The sequence below is a fragment of the Mustela putorius genome, unplaced genomic scaffold (genome assembly GCF_011764305.1).
Source record: "Mustela putorius furo isolate JIRA1106 unplaced genomic scaffold, ASM1176430v1.1 tig00003988_pilon_pilon_pilon, whole genome shotgun sequence".
NCBI lineage: Eukaryota > Metazoa > Chordata > Mammalia > Carnivora > Mustelidae > Mustela > Mustela putorius.
Window position 1 is genome coordinate 10,903,390 of NW_025422127.1, and position 25,816 is coordinate 10,929,205.

Below are 25,816 nucleotides of genomic sequence, written 5' to 3' on the forward strand. Positions count from 1 at the left end.
AAGGCTTCAAGTTCCTGTGTCTGATGCAAAGCCAATGGTCTTAAAGAGACTATGCAATCAACGCTAATGATCGTACAAGGTCAAATCCGTGCAGCAAATTATACACACACACACATTCATATATAAAATGTAAATTATAATATATATAATATTTAACATTTAATATTCTGCCTCCCTGATCAAATGCCCTCATTTATTCAACAAATATTAGTTGCCAACAAATATTTATTGAGCACCTACTACACACCGGAGACAGTAGGTTCTAAGTGTTGGGGGTAGAGCAGTGAAGAAAAACTAAGTCCCCCGCCAACAGGGAGGTCACATTTACTGCTATCTTCCCGACATACAACCTATGATACAAGAAAGAGGCATGGGCTAGGTTCTGGTGCAGACTCTATTAACAACTGTGTGATGTGAGATCAAAATCCCTTCCTGTCTTGCTTTCTTCATTAGTCAAGTAGGGAGACCAACTTTTCCAACCTAATTCTCAAATAAATGAGGTTAGAAGACATTTGAAAAACAAATAGCTTTCAAAATATACAGGAAACAAAAACCAAAAACTGGTCCAGGATATTGTCATCATCATTTATTATGTATCAAATTGTCTTCAACATAAGTTACAACCTGATTAAGTACGATAGACATTTTTTTATCTGTTTAAAGACAAAAAAATTCTCTTTATGTACAATATCTTTTGTCTAGAGTCTAGCAAATATAGTACCTTTCATTGCAGGATTTCTGCTTAACATAATAAGCAAAACAAACAACAACAACAAAATATAAACCAAAGCAAACCAAATCCCCAAATATCTCAACTATGAATACCAATATTGAATAAAGCATTAAAAAGACAAACATGGAATAACTTTTTTGTTTAGAAATGCAGAATGAATACTAAGGTTAGTGGCAAAAAAAAAAAAAAAAAAAAAAAAAAAAAAAAAAAAAAAAAAAGTAAAAAAACCAGAAAAAGACAACACCAAAAAACCCCCCAAAACAAAAATAAAAACAAAACAAAAAAACTCCCAAAGCTAAAAAACAGAACCCCAAGAAAATAACCGACAATCTTCAGGACTGGACTTTCCTGCTCAGGGGTGCAAGCTGACTCTAGACCATCTCTCGGCTCCTGCGGATGGCACAGCACAGGATCATACTGAAGATCATGCCAAATATCTAGAAGACAGAAGGGAACATGAGGAACAGGGAGGCTTTGCCGAGGGAAGGGTGAGGGAGAGGAAAGACATGAGTCATCTGGGCCAAGACAAACAAGGATAGTGACCACAGGGCCAGGCACACTGAGGGGTGCCGAAGGAGAGACGGGGGCTGGGTAACAGGAAGAGTCACTGACTGCTGGGGTTCTGCGGGTCTGTGGTGACTTGCTCATGTAAATGGCACAAGCCACTTCCCTGAGGAAACTTCCAGAGCATGACAAATAAGCTCAGAGCTCAATTTAATGCTCAAAGGGCAGATATTCCAATGATCCACACAGGCTTGTACTGCTTTCCACCTATGTGTGTGTCTCTGATTTATATTCCATTTTAAGAAGTACTGTTATGGTTTTTACTGAAAGTGGCCTTAAGCCTTTCTTAGGTGTAAATAACCACTAAGAAAGGAAGCAATTCTCACTTCTGGGATAGTCTTACTGGGGCAGAGGAGGGCTAAGTCCCCTACATGGTTCTTACTACTCCCTTTTGGGGCAAGAGGGGGTGACTGCAGGGAATCCTGGTTGCCCTTTAATGGTTCCTGGGAGTGCTGATTAGCAGGAGAGTAGATTATCTGAAGCCTGGAATCTTCCTTCTGGCTGTCCACCTTTGGATGCCTTTCAGACTATGGGATGTGTGTGTGTGTGTGTGTGTGTGTGTGAAACAATTCCTATCCATGTAACTTCTATTGAACTACTTTCTTGGGGAAAAGCAAAGCAGGTGCATAACAAAAACATGTCCTGAAGATTATTCCAGGCTAACAGGTCTGGGTGACCTCTACCCTCGCTACTCAAGAGTGTGGTCTATGGTCCAGCAGCACTGGCATCACCTTACACTTACTCCTGAACGTTGATGGTAAGCCAACATGTACTGGAGAGAGACGTACGGAACTCAAATCCCAGATGCTTCACACATGAGCTCAGAGGCTTTGATCAACTCAACCTCTCTGTCTCTCCACTCCCTAGTCTGTACAAGGGGCATACCAACAGCTCACACTCATAGGTATGGTGAGGATTAAATTAGTTGATAAAGTAATTGATGAGTTAACACACTCCCTGGCCAGAGTGTGTGCTTCATGGATGTTAACCACGAAGACAATCATTCCCTCCCGGTGTCCTCAATACTCACCATCACGACCGCAATCCCGATGCCCACCGCGCCGATGATGTGGAATTTGTTGTGGAAGACTTCTTTTATGGCCTCAGGGCAGGGCTGAGGGGGGGAAACCAGGACTCAGGTCACACACAATCCCTGCTTCAGTGTACCTCCTCCCTCCCATAGCACCTGTCTCACACCAGGAATGCTGGGAGGTCCCAGAAAGGACGGGGGACAGGAGTGCCCAGGTGTCCTGGCTGGTGGATGGAAGTGAGACCCAAGGGATATAGAGGTGGGTCCCTAAAGTCTGGGTAAGAAATAAGGGAAGGAAGAAGGGTAAGCCCCTGCTTTGGGGTCTAGCTCCCATTAGGCCATTGGGTTACTTCTGATTATTCTGAAGTTTGGACATTAGGTCCAGCTTCCAATCATGAACTGTTGGCACATTTAAATACTTCATTATTTCCCTGGTTTGGTCCTTGTTCTGCTGCCCTTGAGGAAGCAGAGGCCTGGGGGGAGGGGAGAAAAGAGATGGACCCACTGAGGGGCCCTTGCACAGGAGGAGAACTCCTCCCAGGAGGAGAGGGCAGGATTTCAAGTCAACCCTGGTGGGATTGGTCCAGAGCAGCCGGCGGGGGCACATGAGTTTACCTTCTCTGTGATGGTTGACAGAACATCCTTCTCGGGGCAGATGTCAGAGATAAACTGTTCCACTCCACCAACCAGACCACAGCAGTTCAGCTGCAGAGGGAAGGGCAGGGACAGGTGAGAAAGACGAACAACGCAGACTACCAGAATACAGACGCCGGGTCTGGTGTGCTCAGGTCCCTGTGCACATGCGCGTGCCCAAGGAACTTTTGCGGGGATGACGTACCGCGTAGTGGATGGCTTTCAGGGTATCCCGCTGGGGCTCGTCCTTGGACTTCAGCTTGTTGTAAGTGTCCTTGTAAAACTCCTGGACTTCCTTAATCACCTGGGATGGGCAGAAAAGAGAGGGGCAGACAGGGCATTTTCTTGGACAAATGTCACCTGTTCTATCTTGTTCCTGCTCAGACAACAGATTCTTGTGCTCAGAGAATGTCCCTGCAGACTGAAGCTACCAGACTGGTCCTGCCTCTCCCAGAGCCTCCAGGGCCCTTCTCGTCTCCTCCCACATCCCTAGGAACTCACGCTGGCCATTTTCCCTTCTTCTCTTGTAACTTTGGCTGGTCCCTTCCACCCAACTTAGCTCCTTCCCTTCTACTTGTGAACAAAATGGACTCTCCCCAGTCTAATGAACGGTAACAACAACATCCTACTCCTGACCAGGCTAGCTCCTCAGGCTTCCCTTTGTTTCTTCATCACTTAGAGGCTGTGTGACTTCTGGCAAATTACCAAACCTCTCTGTACCTCCTTTTCTGCGTATGTAGGATGGAGATTATAGGAGTTTGTGCCTCAGGGGTTATGGTGAGGATTTACAGGAGATACTGCATGTTAAGCCCTTAGCACGGTGTCTGGTATAGAGTAAATTTGGCATAAGTATTAGCAACTATAATATTAAGGACAATTATTCTCCTTCTGCACCGGGGTACACCCTAGTTTAACCAACACCTGTCTCTCGCCCTGACCAACATCCAGAATCTCTCCTTCAGCAGCTTCCACTAGCATCCCTTCCTATTTCCATGGTTACAGCATTTATATCTGGACCGTTAAATCTCTATTTTTTTCTCTCTTTAAACGGGGTCCGGGCATCCAGTCTCCCTGCACTTGCTGCTGCTGTACAAGCCAAGACAGCCCTTCCTAAAACACTGTTCTGATGTGGCCTATCCTGGCCCACAACTCTTTAGTGGCTCCCTGTGGGAGCCCATGTTCAGCTGTCTTTTTTTAAAGGAAAGTCCTCGAAGGGCACCTGGATGGCTCAGTCCGTTAAGAGCTGCCTTCAGCTCAGGTCATGGTCCCAGGGTCCTGGGATTGAGCCCCATGTTGGGGGTCCCAGCTCAGTGGGGAGTCTGCTTCTCCCTCTCCCTCTGTCACCCCCGCCCTGCTCAGGCTTGCTTCCTCTCTCTCTCTCAAATAAATACATAAATAAACATCTTAAAAAAAAATAAAACAAAGTACTCAGTCTCCCACCAACTTTCCTCCTGAAATCCTCTCCCTCATCCAAGGCTTGTGTTGATGCCCACTTCTCCATGAAGCCAGAAGAGATTTCCCTTTGGCATGCTACCATCTCCAACTCCTTGGAACTTCTGGATATAAATGACTTCTATGACACTTATCATGCATATCCTTCACCCAGGTGGCAGTTGCTTCAAGGGGGGCCCACGGCTTGCACATCTCTGGACTCACGTGGGGTCTGGACAGCACTCAGCTCATGGAGGCACATATTCAGAGACTAGGTGAAGGGGCGGGGGTGGTGGTGGGTCCAGCCCACACAAAGTCTTGTTTTCCTAAGCCATCTTTCCAGAGGAGATGGGGGCAGGGCTGCTGATTTGTGAGACACACATACACATACACAGACCCAGTGAGTATTTCCTGAACATCTATCATGTGCCAGCACCATCCACGGAACTGGACGGAGTGGCTGGTAGGACAGCCACATCCCCTTCCCTGGAGGAGATCACATTCTGATGGGCACGCGGAAGCATGGTGAAATAAGAGGCATGTGCGATGGCTGAAAGCTGACCGAAGTGACCAACTGGGACACCCGTCCGTCCTCACCATTCCCACTCCCAAATTCCCAAACCTGTATTACTCCCAAGAGATCTTACGGGAGAAACCTACCTCATCTTTGTGGGAATATCCCCAGATGGCCGCAGCTATCTCAATGGCAAATATCACCAAGAGGAAGCCGAAGAACTAGAAGACAAAGAAGGGATAGGATGAGGAGAAATCCCAGACAGGCAATGAGAGCAACCAAAGGGTATTCTGGAGACCAAGGAAGAATGGCAAGTCTCTGGGGGTCGGGCATCTGGGGGCACAAATGAACACCCTGGAAGGGACAGGGGAGAAGTTTATCAAACTGTGAGCCTTAGCTAAGGTGAGGAGTGAAAGCAGTGGTAGGAAGAGATTCCTCAGGAGGAAAGAACGGGGCACAGCTGACCCCAGAACTGGTACTTCTAAGGTGTTAATGAAGAGTCAGTGATAAAATCCCATCACTCACTCACAAAAACCACAGGGATTTGAGGAAATAAAGAGAGAATATACTGTGGAATTTGAAGAAATCTGTAACAAATCTTAAAATAAGAGAAAGCAAAGGTACCTGCGGATTCAGGGAAAAAAAGCAAACGTGGTCCTCGATAAAGGGGAAAACAAAGTCCTGGCATTTAGTCGCCTAAGGGAAGTGATAAGAGAGAGAGGCTCCAGAAAGGAAGAGGAGCAAGGCATTGCTGCGGGGGAGGAGGACAAGATGGCTGCCTTGTAGGAGGCTGGGGCGGGGCCTGCGGTGGAGTTGCTGAGGAGAGCTCAAGCCCTTAGGAAACCCTCTTCACTCCATCCCACCCCATGTGTTCTATGAGATCTTGGGGGCAGGGGTCTGGGGGTCAGAGTGGCTGCAGGGAGTGGATGGGGTACTCACCAATCCCAGCATGCACTGGGACTCTTGCACGGCTCCACAGCAGCCCAGGAAGCCCACCAACATCATGAGGGCACCAGCTCCAATCAGAATATAAACTCCTGAGGGGAGAGAACAGAGGGCAAGGCAGGGAGTCAATAGTGTGGAGGCCCAGATATGTCCTACAATTCCTTGTGCCCCCATCCTTATCACTCCTCCCTCAGGGGAGAAGTGTCCCATCCTTCAAAACAGCCTCTTCCATCCCTGCTCTTAAGTCTCCTTCCCACCAGTCTGTCTTCTAGGACCCCACCCCATCAAGCCCTCACTCCATCTTACCCTCGCCTTTCTGGAAGGTGCTCACGTCCCCCTAACCAGGACAAAGAGATCCACAGAAATCCTCAGATTTGACTCAGGACACAAACGGATCCAGTCTGTCAGCTGTTTCCAGCAAGATGAATCCATGCACACCAATTAAAACAGACCCTCCAGACTGGGACTGACTTCCTGGGACTCCGAGGAGCCTTGGCCTGGCTTCCCCCAGACAGAAGAGTGCCCGCTTTGGTAGGAAGGGATTGCAGTGATCAAACAGCCCTGCTTAGGGTGGGCCAGCTCTGCCTCATTCCCAGAAGGGGTGCCTCCCTGCCCTGCTTCGGGGGGGCAGTGAGGCACGCATGGTCAGTAAGGCCAAGGGCACGTGTTGGCCAAGGAATGAGTATTTGCTCTAGGGAGCAAAACATAGGCCTGGGGTCAGAAGACCTCCCACTTTGATCCTGACTCTGCTACTAGGGGCTGTGCGATCTTGGGTAAGACACGTTCCCTCTCTGGGTCTTGGTATCTTTATCAGTAAAATGAGAGTCCGGTGATTAGAAAATTTCAAAACATCCCTTAAAGCACACTGAAGAGGTCTTAGGGTTGCAAATCATTTGTTCCAGGTGAAGGGTGAACAGGATCCTCCTTTAAAGGGAGGATGAGGACATGGTTTCTAAAGTCCTCAATCTTGAGTGAGAAGGTCAGTGACTTTTTGCCTGGACCCAACATGGTGTAAAACCCTGGGAGGGGAACACAGTGGAGCCTTGCCCTCGTCCTTCCTTCCGGCACCCCCCAGGGAATGCCCAGAGGGGCCAGTCTTTGTAGTCCTATTCTGGAGAAGTCACAGCTGCCCCACTCCCCAGTGCAGAGGCCCCATGGGGAAGCTGGCAGAGAGGTCCCGTGCCTCCCTGTCTTGCAGGTGAGTTCTGTTCAATCCGGAGAGGGGCTCCTGTCACGTGGGGAGAGCACGTCTGGGTTTGAGAGCCAGCTCTGTGACCCTGGGAAAGCGACTGCCTCTCTCTGTGCAACGACCTTCTATCTGTGAGATGGGAGTGCGAACGATGCCCACCTCAGGGTTCGCAGTGCAGACGAAGGGACAGGATCCAAAGGTGTGCAACAAATGCTGGCTGCCGTGATTCTGCGTAATACGAGGGTCAGAGGGCCGTCACTCAGAACCACAGTGGTGCATCTTCATACATTTGCTGATCTCTCCTACTCACTGGGACTAGAGAGACTTCCCCCAAGTGCTGGCTGAAGCTGAGAGAGCGTGTCTGTGATGTTTCCGCACAATGCACAACGGGACAGTGCAGTGAGAACCTCGGCAGGTGTTACAGTGACTTCACTGTCCCCCAGCTGTACTCCTAGTCCAGAGCTGAGGCTTTGCAGGCAACAAACCGTGCAGCCTGCAGCTGAGCTTCCCGGGCAGACCCGAGCGGAGCGCACACAACGGAGCGTTTGTGTCTCTCCCCTTTCCCCCCCACATCTGTCGTGATGTCAAGTCACGTGGGTTTACTGGCAAACCCCTTCGTCGTATGAATATGGGTATTGTTTCCGTGCATGCCCGGCCCAGACTGGGCATGGGGACAAATGCAGCTTGTCCTCGAGTCAAGTCCTAGCCTCCTGGGCTGTCCGACAGTGTGGGGATGGCGGGCCGGACTCAGACAGGCCACGCGGCCCCACGCACTGCACGGGCACTGCGGGAGGGGTGGCCCTGCCATGGGGACACAGGCGAGCCATGGCAGTCAAATGGCCCCGGTTTCTCCCCGTCTCATCGGGGGAAGACAACGAAGGATGAGGTCACTCCTTTGAGCTCCACAGCAAGGGCTGAATACACAGGAGGTATTAAGAGATCAAAAGGATTTGCAAGCACATGGAACAGAGTCGGAGTGGGAGTGGGTGGACATGTCTTCTGTTAAGTCCAGACCCCACTTCGTAAACCAGGACAGCCCTGGCAGAAGTCAGGGGAGTTGGGTTGGCAGCATGGAGAGCTACTAAAGGAAAAAGCACTTCCCTCTGCAGAGGGAGAGAGAGAAAGAGCGCATGCGATGGATTCTCCTCCTAATGGGCTTGCTTTCTGGTTAATGGTAAATATTCATTTTTGGGCTCAGCAGATGAAGACTGCAGGACAAAGGTCATTGGTGCAGTATCTTGTTTGGAGAGCTGCAGATGTGGGGGTGTCTTGGCTTCACCCTCTCCGGCTGGGGAGGAAGATAAGCAATTCCCGGGGTGGGGGGCTGTTGACAGGCACTTCAGCAGTGGCCATGAAGCTGCAGTCGGGGCTCCTGGGCAACAGGCCCCCTCCCCCACCTCGGAAGCCATGGAACCACTGGAGGGTTTGGCTGCTTCTTCGCAGGTTCCTGCTGGGCTTCCCTCTGGACAGGCTGCTCCTAGCCTACATCCTGAGCTTGTTAGCAAAGGCAATGACAAATGACAAAGCGTTCCCCTTTACAAAACAAATGAATGTTAGCTTTCTGTCTGACTCATGGAAAAAGTTATTCGTCACGGAGCCTTCTCCAGGATTACTGTATTAATTTGCTTAAGGGCTGTTGATTCTGTTTTCAGGCTGACATTATAGGCCTGGTCAGAGGAGAAGAAAAACCTTTGGTAGAGCAGAAGCATATGCCGGGATGTCCTTTATACACAAAACTGAGCGTTCTTTTCACCTGCGTATCAGGGCTCTGGGCTTCAGCTCCAGGGGGACACGTCAGCCTCCTGCCCCGGCCCCAGCTTGCCACTGACAACAACAGTTTCTTGTCTCCAAATACTCAATCAGGGGTTCAAAGGAACCCTACATGGCTCCCCAGTGGCTCTCTCTTGGTCCCGCTCTGTCCTGTAGGTGGCCGTTTGCACTAATATAAGCATCATGGTGATGCCCCACTTGCCAAGCACGGTATATTTCTGTTTCGGAGAGGCTGTGGGTGTGTGAGCTCTGCCAGTCTCAGGCTGGGGAGAACTGGGCACAGAGCAACAAAGCGCCCGAGGCCGCAAGCTCGTTGAGGGCAAAAGCCACGTACCCTGGAAACTCTTAGGTGCCTTGTCCTAAGAAGAGGAATGGTCCCAGGGAAGGGTAGACCAGGACATCCATAGCCTCTGCCTGGGGCCCCCGGATGCCCTCAGTCAGTGGCTATGGTTCTGGAAGGACGCCAAGGAGTTAAGAAGGGCTGCTGGCCTGGGACCAAGAAAATAAAGTTCCCCAATGTGTTTGTGGCCTGGGATTATGGATACTGCTGACGGGCTGAATCTCCCAGGGCCTGAACTGGGAAGAAGGCCCATATAAGGCTGTCAGCTGCTCCGGATTTACTATTGACTGTTGTGAATGTTGGAAAGTTTCTTTTTTCACTTGCTTCTCAGACTGGTTATGCATTCTTTCTCTATTTTAAAAGCCGTTGCCCACCCTGGAGAAAACCCACCCCGGGGTCCTTCAGGTTTTCCGAAGGGCCGGTTGTGTGGTCAGGCTGGCTGGTGGGCTGCGCGGCAGATGGGGAGGCCCCCTGTGCAAGGTACGGTCACCCCACTATGCCCAGAATATCGGCAGGGGTGGAGCGGGCACTCCGCCAGAAGAGGGGACATGGGTCAGTACAAAGGCTGGTGTCATAGCTCGAGGGGAAAGGGTGACGCCTTCTTGGCCCTCTGCCCATGAGTGACGGTGACTCGGTTTCCCAGCACACTCGGTGAAGTGCAAGGCCCAGCCAGACCCAAGTGGCCATTTGTCTGAGGATGCTTGAGTGTCCCTTGCATTGCCCTCCTTTGTTGGGCTTCTGCAAGCAGAACACACTCTCCAAAGCTGAGCTCTTTCCCAGGGAAGCAAAGTGTCAGTATTCCTGTATTGGAGCCGACGGAGCAGTGGTCGCTGGCCCTAACTAGGGATCACCATGTTTCTTTGGGACTGTGCCTCTGGTCACTTTGCGTAGGATCATGGCCATCCTGCACCCTGTGACTCCCAGAGGAAGGCCATGGCTCCTCCAACCATGTGCTCTTCACTCTCCTGCTATCCTGCGTGACTTCCCCACCTGTCACCTGCTGGCCAGGGCCACCAGTGCTGGGCGCTTCCCTTCCCCCAACTACAATTTGGGTGAGGTCAAAGGCCAAACTAGCCTCCTCCCTGCCCACCTCCCCAACAGGGAACATCCAGTTGGTAGAGATACTTTCTCTTTCTACATGGGGAGTCCTTCCCACAATCTACCACGGGTAGGCCAAGAAACAGCTTTCGTAGGCCTGGGTTCAAATCCTAGCCCTGCCTCTTAACAGGTACGAGCTCAGCATGTTCTCTAATCCCTGGGTCTTGGTTCCTTCATTGATAAGGTGGGAATCATTTCATGTATCCTAAAGAGTTCTGAGGATTAAATCATGTAAGAACACGCGTGAGACAGCGAGCAACCCACGGAGGAGGAGCTGTCTTCCTCCTGGTTCCTCCACTCGCCAGTGAGAGCCTCGCCTCCCAGATCCAGAAACATGGGGAATTAGCCACAGTCCTAGGAAGCAAAAGACAGAAGCCTGCCAGGCACTCTGCAGAGGACAATGGCAGCGGGAGCAGGAGGCCAGGCTCTCCTCAGGACACGGGCCCAACGCTGCCACCCACTTCTCCATTCCTGGACAGATCTGCTCTCCTGTCTCCCCCAGAGGGCTCGCAGCTCCCTGGCATGACAAGGAGGAGGGCAGGAGCGCGTCAGGTCCCCCTCAGCACAGCGCCCCTATGCTGCTTCCTCTCCACAGGGCAGCATTCCAGGCCGCCCTCCCCCGCCACCCTGCAAAAATGCTGTTGCTAAAACAAGTCTGGGCACTTTGGAGACCTACTCCCTAAAAACTCTGTGTGTGTGTGTGTGTGTGTGTGTGCGCGCTGCATGCATGAGCATAGTTTTTTCAGAAAACATACTTGTACTATTCTTTCCCTCAGTTTCTTTCCGGAAAGTGGGAGACACACCCTGAAAAATCCCCAAAACAACAGCAACAGGCAATACAAGCAGGGGAACTTCCACAGTGCCAAGTGCACGCAGCCAAGTGGCCCATGGGGGCCTGGCTCAGGTTGCGTCTGGGAGGTGGGAAGGGGGTCCCTGTGCCCACCGGCCATTGTGTCCTTCCAAAAGGCCTGGGGGCTCACTCTCTTCAGGTTGTGTTCTCCATCTTTTTTTAAAATAACTTCTTTGGTGGGTGGGAAGGAAATGACCAAACTTACACTTTGAGCCTGATGACACGGCAGCATCGTCCTAAAAATAGGGGGCTGCTCTTATTTCTCGTAAATGAGTGTTTCCTATCCCAAAACAGAAAGAGCAGTGGGATTTTGTATTCTGTGAGTTGACTAGAAACTGGGGAATTGCATTTGACAAGCCTTGGCAGTGGGTGGAAGGGACAGAATAATGGTAGAAAAGATAAAAAGATGTCCAGGAACCCTGTGTAAGCTGCTAAGTCTATGTGTGTTTAAAGTGCAAACCTTTGCCCTAAAGCAAAAGCACTTCAGAAAACAAACAAATAAAACCAAATACCCGCCAAATACCCTCGAATACCAGCGGCATTAACCAACCCGCCGAGGTCTGCCAGGTTGGCATCTCTGCTAGACTCTCATTCATTTTGACTGTCTGATCCAGGAAGTAGGTGGTCTGGAGTCTCAGAGCCCCTGTCTGCACAGTGGGGAAGGCTCACCTCTCCTACTCCTGGTAGTCTGAATGCCCAGGACAAAGTTTTTGAATTAAGGAACTGAGTAAGATCAAGAAGACAGGGCATTAAGAGAGGGTCAGGGACAAACACAGAGGTTCTTAAACCCTCAAGAGTGGCAGCAACTTGGGCACAGCCAGCTTCCTATTGGGGGGGATGGTCAGGATGCCAAATTTAGTCAGCAGGATAAAAGAAACCACAACAGTCAAATGCAAATTTGTGGGCTGGACTGCACAAAGCATGGCTTGAAAAGGACAGAACAGGCCAATGGGGGTGCCAGAGAAAAAGTCTTTGCCAGGGCCAATCCCTGGATCAACACAGAATCTCCACAGTTAAGGGGAGGTACTCAGCACCTCCTCCCCACTCACCTGTGTAAAAGCTGGAAGGCTGATTGTCTTGCTCGAAGATGCTCTTTGTCTGGGAGTCGAATCGGAGCCATAGTCCAACGGCAAGGACTGCGATTCCGGCAAGCTGCAAGATATCCCAGATGTGGGCATTAGTCCTGCCAGGGGAACATAGCGCCATGACACCGGAAGGGAGGCTTGCAAAGGGCTCTGGGACCACCCTTGGTCTCTGCCTCTCACTGTGCACCTGCTAGTAACAGCAGCCAGTGTGGGGATCAATCCATTTGCTAAAAATATCAGCTGGTGGGGAGCCACTACCTACCAGCAGCCCAGCGGCAGAACAATGCTGGAACACTACCCAGCCCTGAACACGGGTCACGGTTAGCCACATGCAATTCTATGAGCACATCTCATGGTGTCCAACAAGAGAAGCAAGGGACACAAAAACACATGCAGTGTGATTCTTTATAGTTACAAATCGCTTTACTGTTTAGGGGTCCATGTAAATGACAAAGGAAAAGGAAAAGACAGCAATTATCATAAAGTCAAGTGTGGGGTGCCCTGTAGGGGGAGGGAGAGAATAGCACTCACAAGGGCAGGGTCTAGGGCACTGGGAACAGTCTAGCTTTGGACTTGGGTGGTGGTGCCATGGATACTGACGTCGTAATGAGGCTTTAAACCATTCGTGTTTCATGAACTACTCCGTATATGCACTGTATGGTAAAAAAGACGACAGATGCTCAGCGGGCACAGTGTAGCACGCATGAGAGCAGCTGTGATTCCTCACGAAATCACATGGCTCAGTAAGCGACTCAGCAGAGTCTCCCCGGAGTGGCCCACATTTGTCCTTTCCTTCTGTCTCTGACAAACCTTAGAGGCTGACCGGACCCATTCTAGGTTTTAGGCACACGCCCAAACGAGTGATCCTTATAAACATCAGGTAAGATACGTGTGAGTAATCCCCCAATCTTCCCCAAAATCCCATTTTGTAGGTGGGCAAGTTGAGATACTGGACCCTGAAGGGCAGAGCTTCCCACTAGGAAGTACAACTAAGGTGCCACATCCCCGCCTGGCACTGCTGAACTAGAGGCCTGTGTAGGCGGCCCCCAGCCAAGCCGTCCTCGACCCCCAGGGCGGAGCTGAGCTCCCTCGTCTCTCACCCGGCCCGGGTTTTGTGTGAAAGTGACTCCCAAGCTGCATTGCAGGGCCCACGGGATGAGTGAGTGGCTCCCAGGCCACCCTCCTTGACACAGGTGCCCTGTGTCAGAGCCCCTGCTCCTGAGGGAGCTTGGTTCTCTGCCCTGGGAGTGGGCCAGCCATGGTGAGGCCAGGCCTCTCTCTCTGTCACTGTTTGCTCCTCTCCTTTTCCCGGGGAATTGGCACTGGGTGCAGATGTGCGGGGTGGAGGCGGCGACAGCGGATGTGATGACCCAGGGCCTCGGCCTGCAGTAGGGTCAAACCCTTGCCCACACCTCCAGCACTGTGTATCCACAGCTCTGGAATTCCTGGCTCAGGGTTCTACTGCCTCAGTTTTCCCATCTGTAGAACAGGAACGGTGACATGTGGCCCCTCCTTACCATTTATGTATGGGTAGAAATAAAAGAGATGACATTAGAAGGGAGGTACCACCAAGTGGGCCTTGTGAGAGTAACTCAGTCAGCTCTCAGGTCCCCAGGGTTGTACCCCTCCCTGCGGAGGACAGTCATTCAGCATCTCCTCTTAGCTCTCATCTGATGGAAGGCAACACTAAACATCAGTAAGAAGTAAGGACACCAGGTGACCCATAGCTACACAGTGCAGAATAGAAAAACTCACGGTGCCAAGTTTTCCTTCTTATTCACAAAAGACCTGCAGGTGAGTGAGGGCCTCCTGGCCTAATCCAAAGACAGCAGACACAGCTCTGGGGCGGGGGGTGAGGGCGGCAGGACGAGGGTAGTGTAGAAGTAGGCGTCTCTCCCCCATTTCTAGCCTGGGTACCCTGGTTCAGACTGGGTTCTCCTGGCTCAGGAGTGCCACCATTGGGGCAGGGACACGGTGGGGCCAGCTCCGACATCCCCATCCCCATGCGCTGAGTCCAGGACAAGCACACACTAAGTGGGGTCCTGGCTGTGGTGATCAGGCCCTGGCCTAGCTCCCCTGGGGTCCTGGAAGAGTTAAAGGAAAGACGACAATACTTTCTCATCTCCCCACAACATATGGAGGCCCAATGAGTGCCCTGGACTATGGGAGACTGAGGCCGCGGGCCTCCCTGTGGACATGATCGTGTTAAACTGAGAACACTATAGGCTGGAGGGAGGTCTCAATTTCAGTCCAAGCTTGGCCACAAACCTTGTCCTCAGTCCTCCCTCTTGCTGGTGCTATTGCTGAGAACACCTGGGACTGAGGAGAGGCCTGCCTGTCCTGCTCTATGCTTTCTCGATTATGTGCAATTATTTCTCTTCGGGAATGATTCCATGGATAACAGCAGGGGTACCCAAACCACACCTGCAATGGTTAGACCTCTTCCATTGTATCATTTCAAGGACCCTGAGCCAAATCTGTGTTAAGTCCAATCATTTCTCTGGTTTACACACACCAGTGGCAAGAAGGACACCAGGCTGGAGAACTGGAGCCAGGAGAAGAAAAGACTTCAGGTCTCACCCTGGCCAAGGACAGGGCCAGAGAGAATTGGGGATCCCACACATGTGCCCTTGGTTGTCAAAGCCACAGTGTTTCGCTAAAATGAGGAAGAAAAAGCGGCTGGCTCTGGAGAAATGGAAAAAGCAGTAATTGATCTCAGTTTTTTAGGCCTATAAACTCACGGAAAGAGAGAAAGAGGAGGAGGCTTCAAGATACCCAGGTAGAAGGGAGGGTCAGAGGTGGGTCTGAGAGCCCGTGGTTCACAGAAATCAGAGGAGTGAGTCTTAAGGCCTTTTTGTATTGGATTACTGAGTTAATTGGCCTGAGGGGGAAGATGTGTAAGCCATTAGCTGCCCTATTTTCTGGAATGCTACTGGGAGAAATTGCTTTAGTCTGCCAGGTCAGGATGGATGGCTTGGGGTCACAGGGCCACATATACTGGTCACCACCTAATAATGGCTCCTGGTTGTGCATGTGGCACTATCTAAGGGGCTCTGGAGTACTTTCTAGAAGAATTCAGTTTTTGGCGTGGTGCTGGGGGGCGCCCCAGCCCCCCGACCTGGCTCTCACCCCCAGCTATTTAGAACACTAGGAAAAAACAAACGGCAAGAACCAGAGAGAGCTTTCACTTTGAAAAAAAGGCACAGAGTCGATTATGAAGGGACTCCATAAACTAAGAAAACAGGGGTCTGGGAGGCCAAAAATTTGCAGGTTTCCTCCTGGGTGAACAAGCTGACCTATGACAGGAACGCTGGCCACACCGATGCCCCGGCTGCCATCTTGCTTTTCCAACAATGCAGGATCCGAGCAGGTCTGATGGAGACGCTCAGTGAACCAGTTCCTCTCATAGGGCCCCTCCCGAAAAGGACAGCAAACTGTCCAAGATCACCAACTGTGTGTGGGGATGGAAGTGGAGAATTCCAAGCCTTGACTCCCAGCCTGAGGCACAGCCGAGTCTACCTGGTTACCTTGTTCCCAAAGGAAGCCAAGGGGAAACATTTTGGTTTTGCCAAGAAAAGCTTCTTTCCCTTTAGGCCCCCAAATGGGCCCATCTATCTGACAGTGCAGAGAGAAAAAGAAGAGCTTTCCCCCACTGTTGTGTTGGAAATGCTTGCGTTCTTCATGCATGTTTTTTCTTAGAAGATAGCCAGGAGAAAAACCCACGTTGAGGACATTCTACAAAATACTTGGCCCACGCTTCTCCGAAGTGTAAGGTCATCTCTGAGAAACCAGGGAAGACCAGACGTGTCACAGATCAGAGATGAAGAAGACATGGTAACTGTCACGTGGTATCATGGCTGGGATTCCAGAAGAGAAAAGGGTCTTAACCGTGAAATAAGTCAGGTTCGATGGAGCCTGGTTTAGGTTTAGGCAACAGTAATGTACCACGTTAGTTTTCTTCTTAGTTGTGACACATGCAATATGCTCCCAGAGGTGTTAATCACAGGGAAACCGATGGGGAATGGGGGGCTCGCTATACTCTCTCTGCAACCTTTCTATCAATCTGAAACTGTAATCTAAACTAAGATCCATAGATCTAAAACCGAGCTGGGTTTCTTCTTTCAAAGATTCTGTCTCTCGATCCTAAAATTCCAAATAGAAACAAACCCACTCTGCCTCCAGGTTCACTGCTCCCTTCTGGTTGCTTGGTGCTCTGACACCGAAACTGGTGGCTTATTCACCTCCAGGTCCCCACAAAGTAGTCACTGTAGAACACACCCAGCCTGCCTCCCACCCTCCATGTGGGGCAGCAGCCATTTTCCTGAAAAGCTCATGCGGCTGAGGTCAATTGCTCAGTTTTAAGTTTTTTTTTTTTTTTTTTTTAAAAAGATTGTATTTATTTGTCAGAGAGAGAGAGCATGAGCAGGGGGAGTAGCAGGCAGAGGGAAAGGCAGGCTCCCCACTGAGCAAGGAGCCTGATGTGTGGCTCCATTCCAGGACCCTGAGATTATGACCTGAGCCAAAAGCAGACACTTAACCAACTGAGCCACCCAGGCGTCCCTCGTTTTTAAGTTTTAATTAAGGCATTAGCTGTGGTTCAGCTTTTCTGATCTCTCAGCAGCATGACACCATTGAGCCCTGAGCCCACCTTCTCCCAGCCACCCCTTATATGGAATCACTCAGGTTCCCAAGTAAGTCTCCTGCCTTCTCTCCTCTGCTCATGCCAGTCCTTCCTCCTGGAAGACCATCCTGGCCACAGTGGCCTGCTGCTTCCCCACCAAAGATGTCCTCAGCCTCCTCCCAAGGAAATGCAAGCCCACGAGCTTCGCGTGTATTCTCTCCTGTGCCCTTACACTACACACACACACACCCTTCCTCTCGCAGGTGTGCTGGGCTTGGGTCTCACTGGAGGCACAAGCTCCTTTACGGCAGGGCTGTTTCTCAGGCTTTCTAGTCCCTTGGCCCAGTCACACCTCACACACAACAGTGAATAAATTATCAATCAACAAATAATTATCCCGTACATGAGACAATTACTTCAAAGGGACAGAATCTCTGAAACTCCCACCTGAACCTTCTCCTCTCTCTCTCTTCCCTTCAACCAGCCTCCTTTCCCATCTGGCTTTTCATCCAGATCCAACTTCTGCTATCTCACTACCAAAGTCAAAAATTGCCAAGAACAGTAACTTGTCCAAAGAAAATACTGATAAAGACCCACAAGGGCAGGTGACGAACATCACAGTGAAATTTAGGGACAAATCCGAATGGAGTCTTTTGAAAATGAGACTTCATGCAGAGCCCCTGAGTCACTGTCCTCACCCCACCAGGAAGTCCAGTTTGACACTCGGATCTTTGAAGAGTGCACAGGTAACCCTGTCACCTGGGGCTCATGCCGGTTCCAGGGGACCTGAGAGCCCAGCAGTGTACCAGCTCGGGCCCACAGTGGAGTTTCCTGGTCATCCCCTCTGCCAACGCTGAACACACACCTTGCTCAAGGCACCCACGTGAAGAGGAGTACTTCAGGGAGTCACCCCACAAACCTGGTGGGAGGGCCAGGCCCAGAAATCTTATGCTAAAACACACCTGGAGTTAGAGGAAATGTCTCCAATTTCTGAAGGCGGATTGAAAACAAATCAAAGTGTGATGCCACTTAGGGGCACCTGGATGCTTTGGACCCCATGCCAAGTTTGCAAAACTCGTTCTAGTTCCAACCTGAGGAGGTATTTACAGATAGGCAGCCCCTCGGATGGAAACACTTGAAGAAAGCCTGCAGAAGGATGTGACAAGAAGGAAAAGAGCAGCATGTGTATGTGTGTGTGTGTGTACATACGTGTGGCACCGCAGTCCACCCCCTCAGGTGGAAAGAGCCCTATCTGCCTTGGACAAATCCCAGTCCCAAGAAAAATCTTCTCATGGCAAACAAACTGGGTGGTCTTGGCTAGGCCCTTCTCTCCTCCAGGTCCCCTCTTTTCTCCTGCAATGCGACCTGAGGGTCATACCTTCTTCTTTTTAATAGGACAAAATATTCATTATGCTATCTCTATCCAGCTGCCTTAGAAAGCCCAGAGGGGGAGAGTGGCTCATTCTCCACATGTGGTTTCTCTGAAGCTGGCCTCAGACTTTAGGTAGTCACGTCAGCACTCTGGTGGGGTTGGAGGCAGGTCGCAGGGAGGGGCTGGGATAGGGGAAAGAGGGGTGCTTGCTATCCTGCTTCCCACTGTCCTTCTGGAAAAGCTATGGCTATTTTGTTCCCTTGGTGAACCTGTGGTCAAGGAGATGATGCAACACTGTTGCGTGAGGGGCAGGTGGCCTCCCAGAAAGAATGACAAAGCAAGGAGTAGGAGGCCCCCGCTCCGCCGGCAGGGCCACCCAGGGCCTGATCTACGTGCGCTGGGCGTCAGAATCCCCTGTGAGAATTCTGTAGGTGCTTGTGGAGTCCCGCACCCGCCAGGGGAGTCTCTGGCACACCTCTGCTGAGAAGCCGTGGACTTGTGACCAGCCGTGGACTCTGGGTCTCACGCTCCTCTCTCCCAAGGTGCTGACACTAGCATTTTCCTTGACTTCTCCACACCTCAGAGTTCTCATTAGTGAAAAAAGATGGCAAGATCCCTGTCTTGGCTTTAACCTAGCTTGAAGTGGGGGATTCAGAAAGGTGAGGCACAGACAAGATCTTGTCTGGAAGCCACAATGTGGCATAGCCAGCTGGATTCTGTAGAGAAAATAATGCCAGTAATAAGAATAATAAACCTTGAGAAAGACACAAGACAATGGGGGGGGGGGATTCACGGCACCCAGTGGCTGTTGGTTGTGTCCCTACGGTCTTAGGAGGCGGTCGAGCAGGAGGGAGCAGGGCAATTTAAGTCACAGGGGTTCTGGATTCTGTGGGTCTGCGCGAGCGCCCTGTGGTGGAAGGATCATGGATAAATTTACCTTCCTCACACCCATACATGCCTCCCAGGAGCTCTGCAAGGATGAGACAGGAATGGTAATCCGAATGACCTCCGTGGGAAGGAGGTATTCATGGCGCAGAGAGGGAAGGGATTTTACCTCTTTACTTCCCTTCTTCAGAAAGATATGTAGCAGCCCTGGTTGTTACTATTATTATTTTTTTAAAAGGTACCAAGCCTGGGAGACCTGTAGGCATTGTTGCCCATGGCACCCAGGAAATCAATAACAGACTGAATACCAAGGATGGGAGTTTCCCCTATCGGCCTTTTCTGGGCCCCAAAATACCAGCCACACTTTAAGAAGGCTTCAGAAGTGGCGATAAGAGCCTCTATGTTCGCACAGGCTTCAACATTTACAAACAAGTCAGGCCACCCAGACCTGTGGGCTTGGGCCTCACCCATCTCCATGGCAACCCTGGCTCACCGCTGACTGCCAAGCTTCGGATGGGCTGATTCACCCGTCAGGAGGCCAGGCCGGGCACTGGCGACAAGCACAAACAGGAGCCCAGACCTTACCACCTCTTCAGATCCTCTGCTGGAACCCTCCTCTGCCACCTCCAGAAGAAGGCTGAAGCTGTTGCCTCTGGAAGGGCACAGGCACCCGGCGGGAACGGAGGCTGGAGTGCTCCCAAGAACCGGTCCCACGACATAGGGAAATACCACCAAAAACCCAATTCTGCTCTACTGAGCAGGAAAAAACTGCCATGCCCTGCCTCGCTAAGGATCACAAGTAACTTACATGTGTTAGTTACTTCCGAGCAGAATTTGAAGGTATCAACATGGGCTTGTTATTAAGTTTAGTTTTGTTAGAGAGGAGCTGAATAAACGTCGGAGGTGAAGGTCCTGGAGAGTAAGTCTCTCTGTGAATCTGGTCATCCCTGGGGTCATCTCGGCCCTCTGGATCACTTCTGCCCTGGGGCTTTTACCAAGACAATGAGGGCAGAAGACGGGCCACCGAGAAATGTGTGGACCCCAGACCAGCAGCAGCCAGCAGCATCTGGGGAATGTGCTAGAAATGAAAATTCACTGTCCGCGTCCTATACGTACTGAATTAGAGGCAGGTGGGGTGGAGCCCAGCAATTGCCCCAGATGATTCTGATGTGCCCTCACATCTGAGAACCAATGCTCTAGGCCTTTATGTAAAGATCAAACAATTGGGACCACATGGAGAAGCTTTCTCTGGGTGTTCTGAGCCCAGAGACTAGCTTCCTAGACATCAGTGCTGAAGGGCAGGAAGCCATGGAGGGGGTGGGGGTGGGGGATGAGCTCTCACTGGGCTCCACATGGGGCAAAATTTTGGCATTCCCGTTTACACTGCAATCCAGAGTGTGGGCTCAGCAGTCCCACCACAGGACAGGGCCTCAGGGCCAGCCTGAACTGCCGCACGGTGACGGTGAACAGGGAGGATACAGGACAGGTAAGCAGGAAGGAAGTGAGAGGTATGAAACAGATAATGGCTGGACAACTCCATCTTGAACCCACTAAGCCTGAGCAGTCCTAGTAAACAGGTCAAGTTAGAACCTGCATTTGGCTTCCAAATGCGGTATTCATCCCATAGCCTCAGCCCTGTGAACTCTCTTCCCCAAGAAGCCAAAATGCTTCCCACAGCCTCTGTAGCAGGGCACTCCTGGTAAGAAAACTTCCTCCTGATTTCTGCAACCAGTGTTCTCCCCAGGTGGGGCTGCCATTATGGCTGAGTGGATTCTTTTCCTCAGCCAACCCTAATTTGGGGGGGGGGGGGGAGAAATTTTTTTTTAAAGCAGGGGCTGATGGGTAATGATGTTGTAGGTTAGTGTTGAGTTGACTTCTGGCAGCCTTTTCTGTCATGAGCAACTCCTTCAGAGGCTAAACAAAGGAAAATCATATAGAAAATGGAGCAATTAGTTATTCTGAGTACCCATGCGTGTCCCACGCTACAGGCAGTGATGGGCATACACCATCTCATTTAATCCTCGTCACCTTTACTTTAGAGGTGAAACAGGTTCCAAGAGGTTAAGTAACAACTCGCTCCAAGAAACACAGCCAGCCAGAGGCTGCGTTCACACTGAACCTGAACCAGGCAGATGACTCAAAGCTCCTGTCCTCCTCCACTGTGCTCCCTCCCTGCCTAGCTGGAAATGGGAAGACTGGGGACCCCTACGGACTTTTCTTGGGGGACAAGAAGGTCCTCTGGACATGATGAATTTGGCTGAATGCTCTGCCCTGACTGAACCTTACCTCACCTGCTGCGGCGAGGTCATTTAGATTCAGGGCACCAGGCCCCACCTAAGGGAAGGCCAAGAGGGACGGAGCCCCGACCGCTAACTTCTTGGGGTTTGTTCTCGCTCTCCTTCCCCTCCCCGTCTGTTGAGGCTAAGAGAGATGGTGGTGGCAAGCCCACGATCACCGGGTGAAGAAAAGGCACCCTCTGGGGCCAGCTCCACATTCCCTCTCCTCCCTGTGGTGTCCACATAGAAGCTGTGGTGACTTTGGCCCTGCCCTGCTCCGACACCTGGCTTCAAGGTATAAAAAAAGTTCTAGATAAGAGGAATTGCCCTCCTTTTGGGAAACATGAGAAGTGAACAGGAGAGGTGCTGAGGCCACCCTTCCTGGTCTGGAGGCAGAGCACATTTTTTCCTATGGCTGTTGTTAAACTCTCAGACCCCACAAGGGGGAGGGGGGCTGGGGCAAATGGTCCTGATGCTGGGGCCATGGCCAGTTAAGGCCAAAACTGGGGCCTCGCCTCACTCACCTTTCCCACGCTGGGGATATCTCTGAAATGAGCATTTTGTGGACAGGTGGAAGGAGGGGTTCTTGAATTCACCTTCTGAAAAGGATGGAGTCTTGTGGTTAAGTTTTGGCCTGGAACAATCCTGTGTGAGGCGGCTTTACAGAACCAAAGCAAGAAGACACAGAGGAGTGTGTTTTGGACAACTCCAATCTCTGGAACGTTCTGAGTGGTCGTGGTAACAGTAACTACAGCCAGAGGGGCCCGAAGCAACCCCTGAGCTCTTGCTCTGAGCCAGGCACTGCCACACGCTTCACATTAAATACACCATCATGTCCAACAGCCGTAAGACCCTGGCAGTATGACCTTCAGGACTCAAATAATAAAAGTGAGGCATAAGGAGAGTCACTGATTTGCTGCCTCCCCTAGGAATCTGCATTTCTGACAAGTCAACTCCTCCCACCCCCAACCACCCCCTGGGTCATAAAGGGCCCCGCTAAAGGGGGCTGCTCCTCGATGGCATGTCAGGAGGTCAAAACGCAAACCCAACCATCCTTGAGAAGCCAGGCCCCTGAGGAGGCACATTTCTGCCTCCTGTGACCATTTACTGCCCTAAATACTGAGAAAATGGCAACACCCATCCCACCACCTATATAATTCAGTATTTTTTTAAAAATCAGAAATATAAAATATAAAGTAGTTCAAAAAAGTACCTAGTTTCCCCACGATTCCTTGGGCTTACCTGCATCGCTGACCTCCTAAGCACCTGCTTAGCCTGCCTGCTGACCTTGCAGGGGTTCAGGTCCTGGGGATTCTGTGCACTTTGGGGTGGGGGGGTTCCTGGGCGGAGGGGCTCAACAGCTATACCATACGGGTACCCTCCGTTTGCTAAGCATGGCTCTTTGGGGCCATGGTATACTCCAGCTTGCCTAAGACTGGTGCACAGCTAAGAGGGGAACACGCCCTGTAGGAACAACAGTGGGATTTCCCAGGGAGAAGAGGAATATGAGGGAGCTAGATTTCTACTCCTTCTGAATCTAAGAGGGCTGGTAGGACTGCCTTATACCCTTTGAAATAGTTAGGATCATCCCAGTTGGAGATGAGGAAATGGGCTCAGAGAGGTAAAGTAACTTGCCCAAGGTCACAGAGCAGGTATGGAACGACTTAGCTATCAGCTCTCTCCCTCTGTCATCCTGTTCTGCGTATGACTGAGGGAGAGAGCTGATGGCTAAGAGCCATGAAGAGGTCAGTTACTTGACTGCCTGAAGCAGCCCTGGTGGAAGGGAGTTAGCAAGGTCCTCTCTTCAGGGTGTGGCAGGGGATGAAGGGCCTTGTAAGCTTTTTTTTTTTTTTTTTTTTTAAGCACACCTTGATGGTAATTAGGCAGCAACCTGGTCTGAACAAGGTCAAGAACTGAGAAATTCTCCCTTCCAAGGACAAAGTCAGCATCATTTAAAAACCAGAGCTCTATTCTGCCCAAAAGAGAAAGAAAGTTTTAGCTAATATGGTATATTAATATTAAGCAGTTTGGGGGATGACGGATCCAGAGGGAGGGCCCAAGATAACCTCTTTCTAAACAAGAAACCTCACTGCAAGTTTCCACTGCCTGCTTGCCAGACATGGAACACACATCAGCCAGCCCATAAATCTGGTTCCTGCTGAAAGCAGGCATTCTGATCTTAACCAAAATCATCTGATGTGGGGGATTGTTTTGGGGATGTTTTGCTTTAAATTCCAGAATACCACACATTTGTTTTCCATTGTGTATGCCTCACTAAGATGCCTGGCGACCACACACACACACACACACTCACTCACTCACTCACTCACTCTTGTTTATACACTTTAGCCATGTGGACCAGCTAGCTCTCATTCCATCTGTGGGACCGGTTACCACTTGCCTGCATAGCCCTGAGTGGTGGGAGATGCCCCTTTGTTTAGACCTTTGAAGCCATGCCATGTGGTGTGTGGATTGGCAGTGCTGGCAACAGGCACACCCAGCTCTGCTCAGTGAAATGGCCCTCCTTCCTCATCATGGGGCATTCTGAGCCCAAAGCCAGGGGAGGAGCGGGGCCGAAGGTCTCCAACTGCTGCGTCTAACCTATCATCCATCCCTTTGCCATGATCTCTGCCTTCATTTTGGGTCTCTTAATTATAGTTGCATTTGCACACACAGATTTTAGTTTATATGCAAATTTTGCAGATAAATACACTACAGTTCTTCTCTACCTTATGATTTTATTTATTTATTTTTTGTTAAAGATTTTATTTGTTTACTTGACAGAGAGAGAGAGCAGAAGCACAAGCAGGGGGAGTGGTAGAGGGAGAAGCAGGCTTCCCGCCAAACAGGGAGCCCGATGTGGGGCTCGATCCCAGGACCCTGAGATCATGACCTGAGCTGAAGGCAGAGGCTTTAACCCACTGAGCCACCCAGGCGCCCATCCTTATGATTTTCTTAATACTATTTTCATTTCTCTTGATTATTTTAAGAATGCAGCATATAATACATACACAGAGTATGTGCTAACGTATCTTACTGTTTTCCGTAAGGCTTCTGGTCAACAGTAGGCTATTAGTAGTAGAGTTTTGGGAAGGCAAATGTTCGAAAGAGATTTTTGACTGCACAGGATTGGTGTCCCTAAACCCCATACTGTCCGAGGGTTAACAGTATGCTCCTGGCCAGCCGGCCTGTAAGTCTTGCTCTCCCCATACCCTGCCTGCAGCTCTTTGCCTGTACTCTTTAATTTTCACAACAGACCTACCAAGTAGGTAACATTTACTTCATTTTTTTAGCTGAGGAAACCTGGGCACAGAAGCAGCTCATCAGAGATCCAATAGCAAATAAGCGGCTGAGCGAGAACTTGAACCCCGGAGAGTCTGACTGCAAAGCCCAGATTCTCAGTTGTTCTGCAGAACTGTCTCCTTGATCAGTGTCATTAATTTCGGAGCCAAAATTTTTCACTTTTGTCCTGTCTCCCTCCCAGCCATAGCTGACTGCATTTCAAAAGTGCACCTTATATCCTTAAAAGGTCTCAGAGGAGCCTACTTGAACTAGAACGCCCTACCTTCTCAGGACAGGAAGGCACCTGCCTAGGCCACCTGGCCTGGAGGCATCCGACCCTGGGCTTTCTCTGAGGCCAGCTGCCCAATGAACAGAGTTGAGAGAGACAGAGAGAGAGAGAGAGAGAGAGAGAGAGAGAGAATGCACTTCTTCTTGCTGGTCTGTGGCCTGAGAACTTCAACTATGCCCTTGCTGTACTGGCCAGAAAGTTGGTGTGGACACAGCACTGCTCTGGGAAACAGAGTCCCCAGAGTCACCTGGCGTGTCCTCTTCTCATCCCAGCTTTGCTACTACGGTAAGCCTTGCAGTGCAGACACGGTTACAGCTGCCCACTGGCCATGGTCCTTGCATCCCCCATAGGAATGGCCCCAAGGGGAAGCCCAGAACCTCTGCCCTTCCCCCACAGCACCATCCTGCCACCAAAGGGCACGAGTGGGCATGACCACAGGCCTGTATTATGGCCCTGGCTATGGGGTCCTGGGAGGTACCTGCCACAGGAGGAGGATAATGCCAGCTTCTCATCCTAACGGGCTCTCTCCCCAGCACTGGGAGAGAAGCTAATTTCTACTTGAAATAAGCTTTCTGGGTCTCTTAAGGGTTATCTGTCTTAGGGAATCGGAGCTACTAGAATATGGTGGGAATGGGAGAAAGTAGAACATGAGAAGAGGTTCTCAGGCTGGCAGAAAGAAAACTTTAGAAAGCCTAAGCATAACAGTAACGTATTTAAATCCACAGCCCCGTATCACAGGAAGCAATGGGGAGAGCAGGAGAGAGAGTCTTAGTGGGAAGGGACAAGAGACAAGTTTCTTGCCTCTAAGGACTGGAGCAGGGGGGCTGCTGCCCACTAGAGGGGGGCACTGATGTGAGCTGGGCATGAAATATGGCACACCGCAACTGCTCACCTAGACGGGAAGAAGGG

The 25,816-nt window shown here is 50.7% G+C and overlaps 1 protein-coding gene across 1 annotated transcript in view; it reads right to left on the reverse strand.

Annotated features, from left to right (window-relative positions):
• Nucleotides 1-571: 571 nt before the first annotated feature.
• Nucleotides 572-25,816, reverse strand: part of CD9 (CD9 molecule) — a 32,527-nt gene continuing 7,282 nt past the window's right edge. The window contains exons 2-8 of the mRNA XM_004766733.3: nucleotides 12,147-12,249; nucleotides 5,845-5,942; nucleotides 5,052-5,126; nucleotides 3,166-3,264; nucleotides 2,943-3,032; nucleotides 2,328-2,411; nucleotides 572-1,170 (exon numbers count right to left, since the gene is read on the reverse strand). Coding sequence (XP_004766790.1) covers nucleotides 1,105-1,170; nucleotides 2,328-2,411; nucleotides 2,943-3,032; nucleotides 3,166-3,264; nucleotides 5,052-5,126; nucleotides 5,845-5,942; nucleotides 12,147-12,249 — 615 coding nt within the window. The 3' untranslated portion in view covers nucleotides 572-1,104. The remainder of the gene's footprint in view (nucleotides 1,171-2,327; nucleotides 2,412-2,942; nucleotides 3,033-3,165; nucleotides 3,265-5,051; nucleotides 5,127-5,844; nucleotides 5,943-12,146; nucleotides 12,250-25,816) is intronic.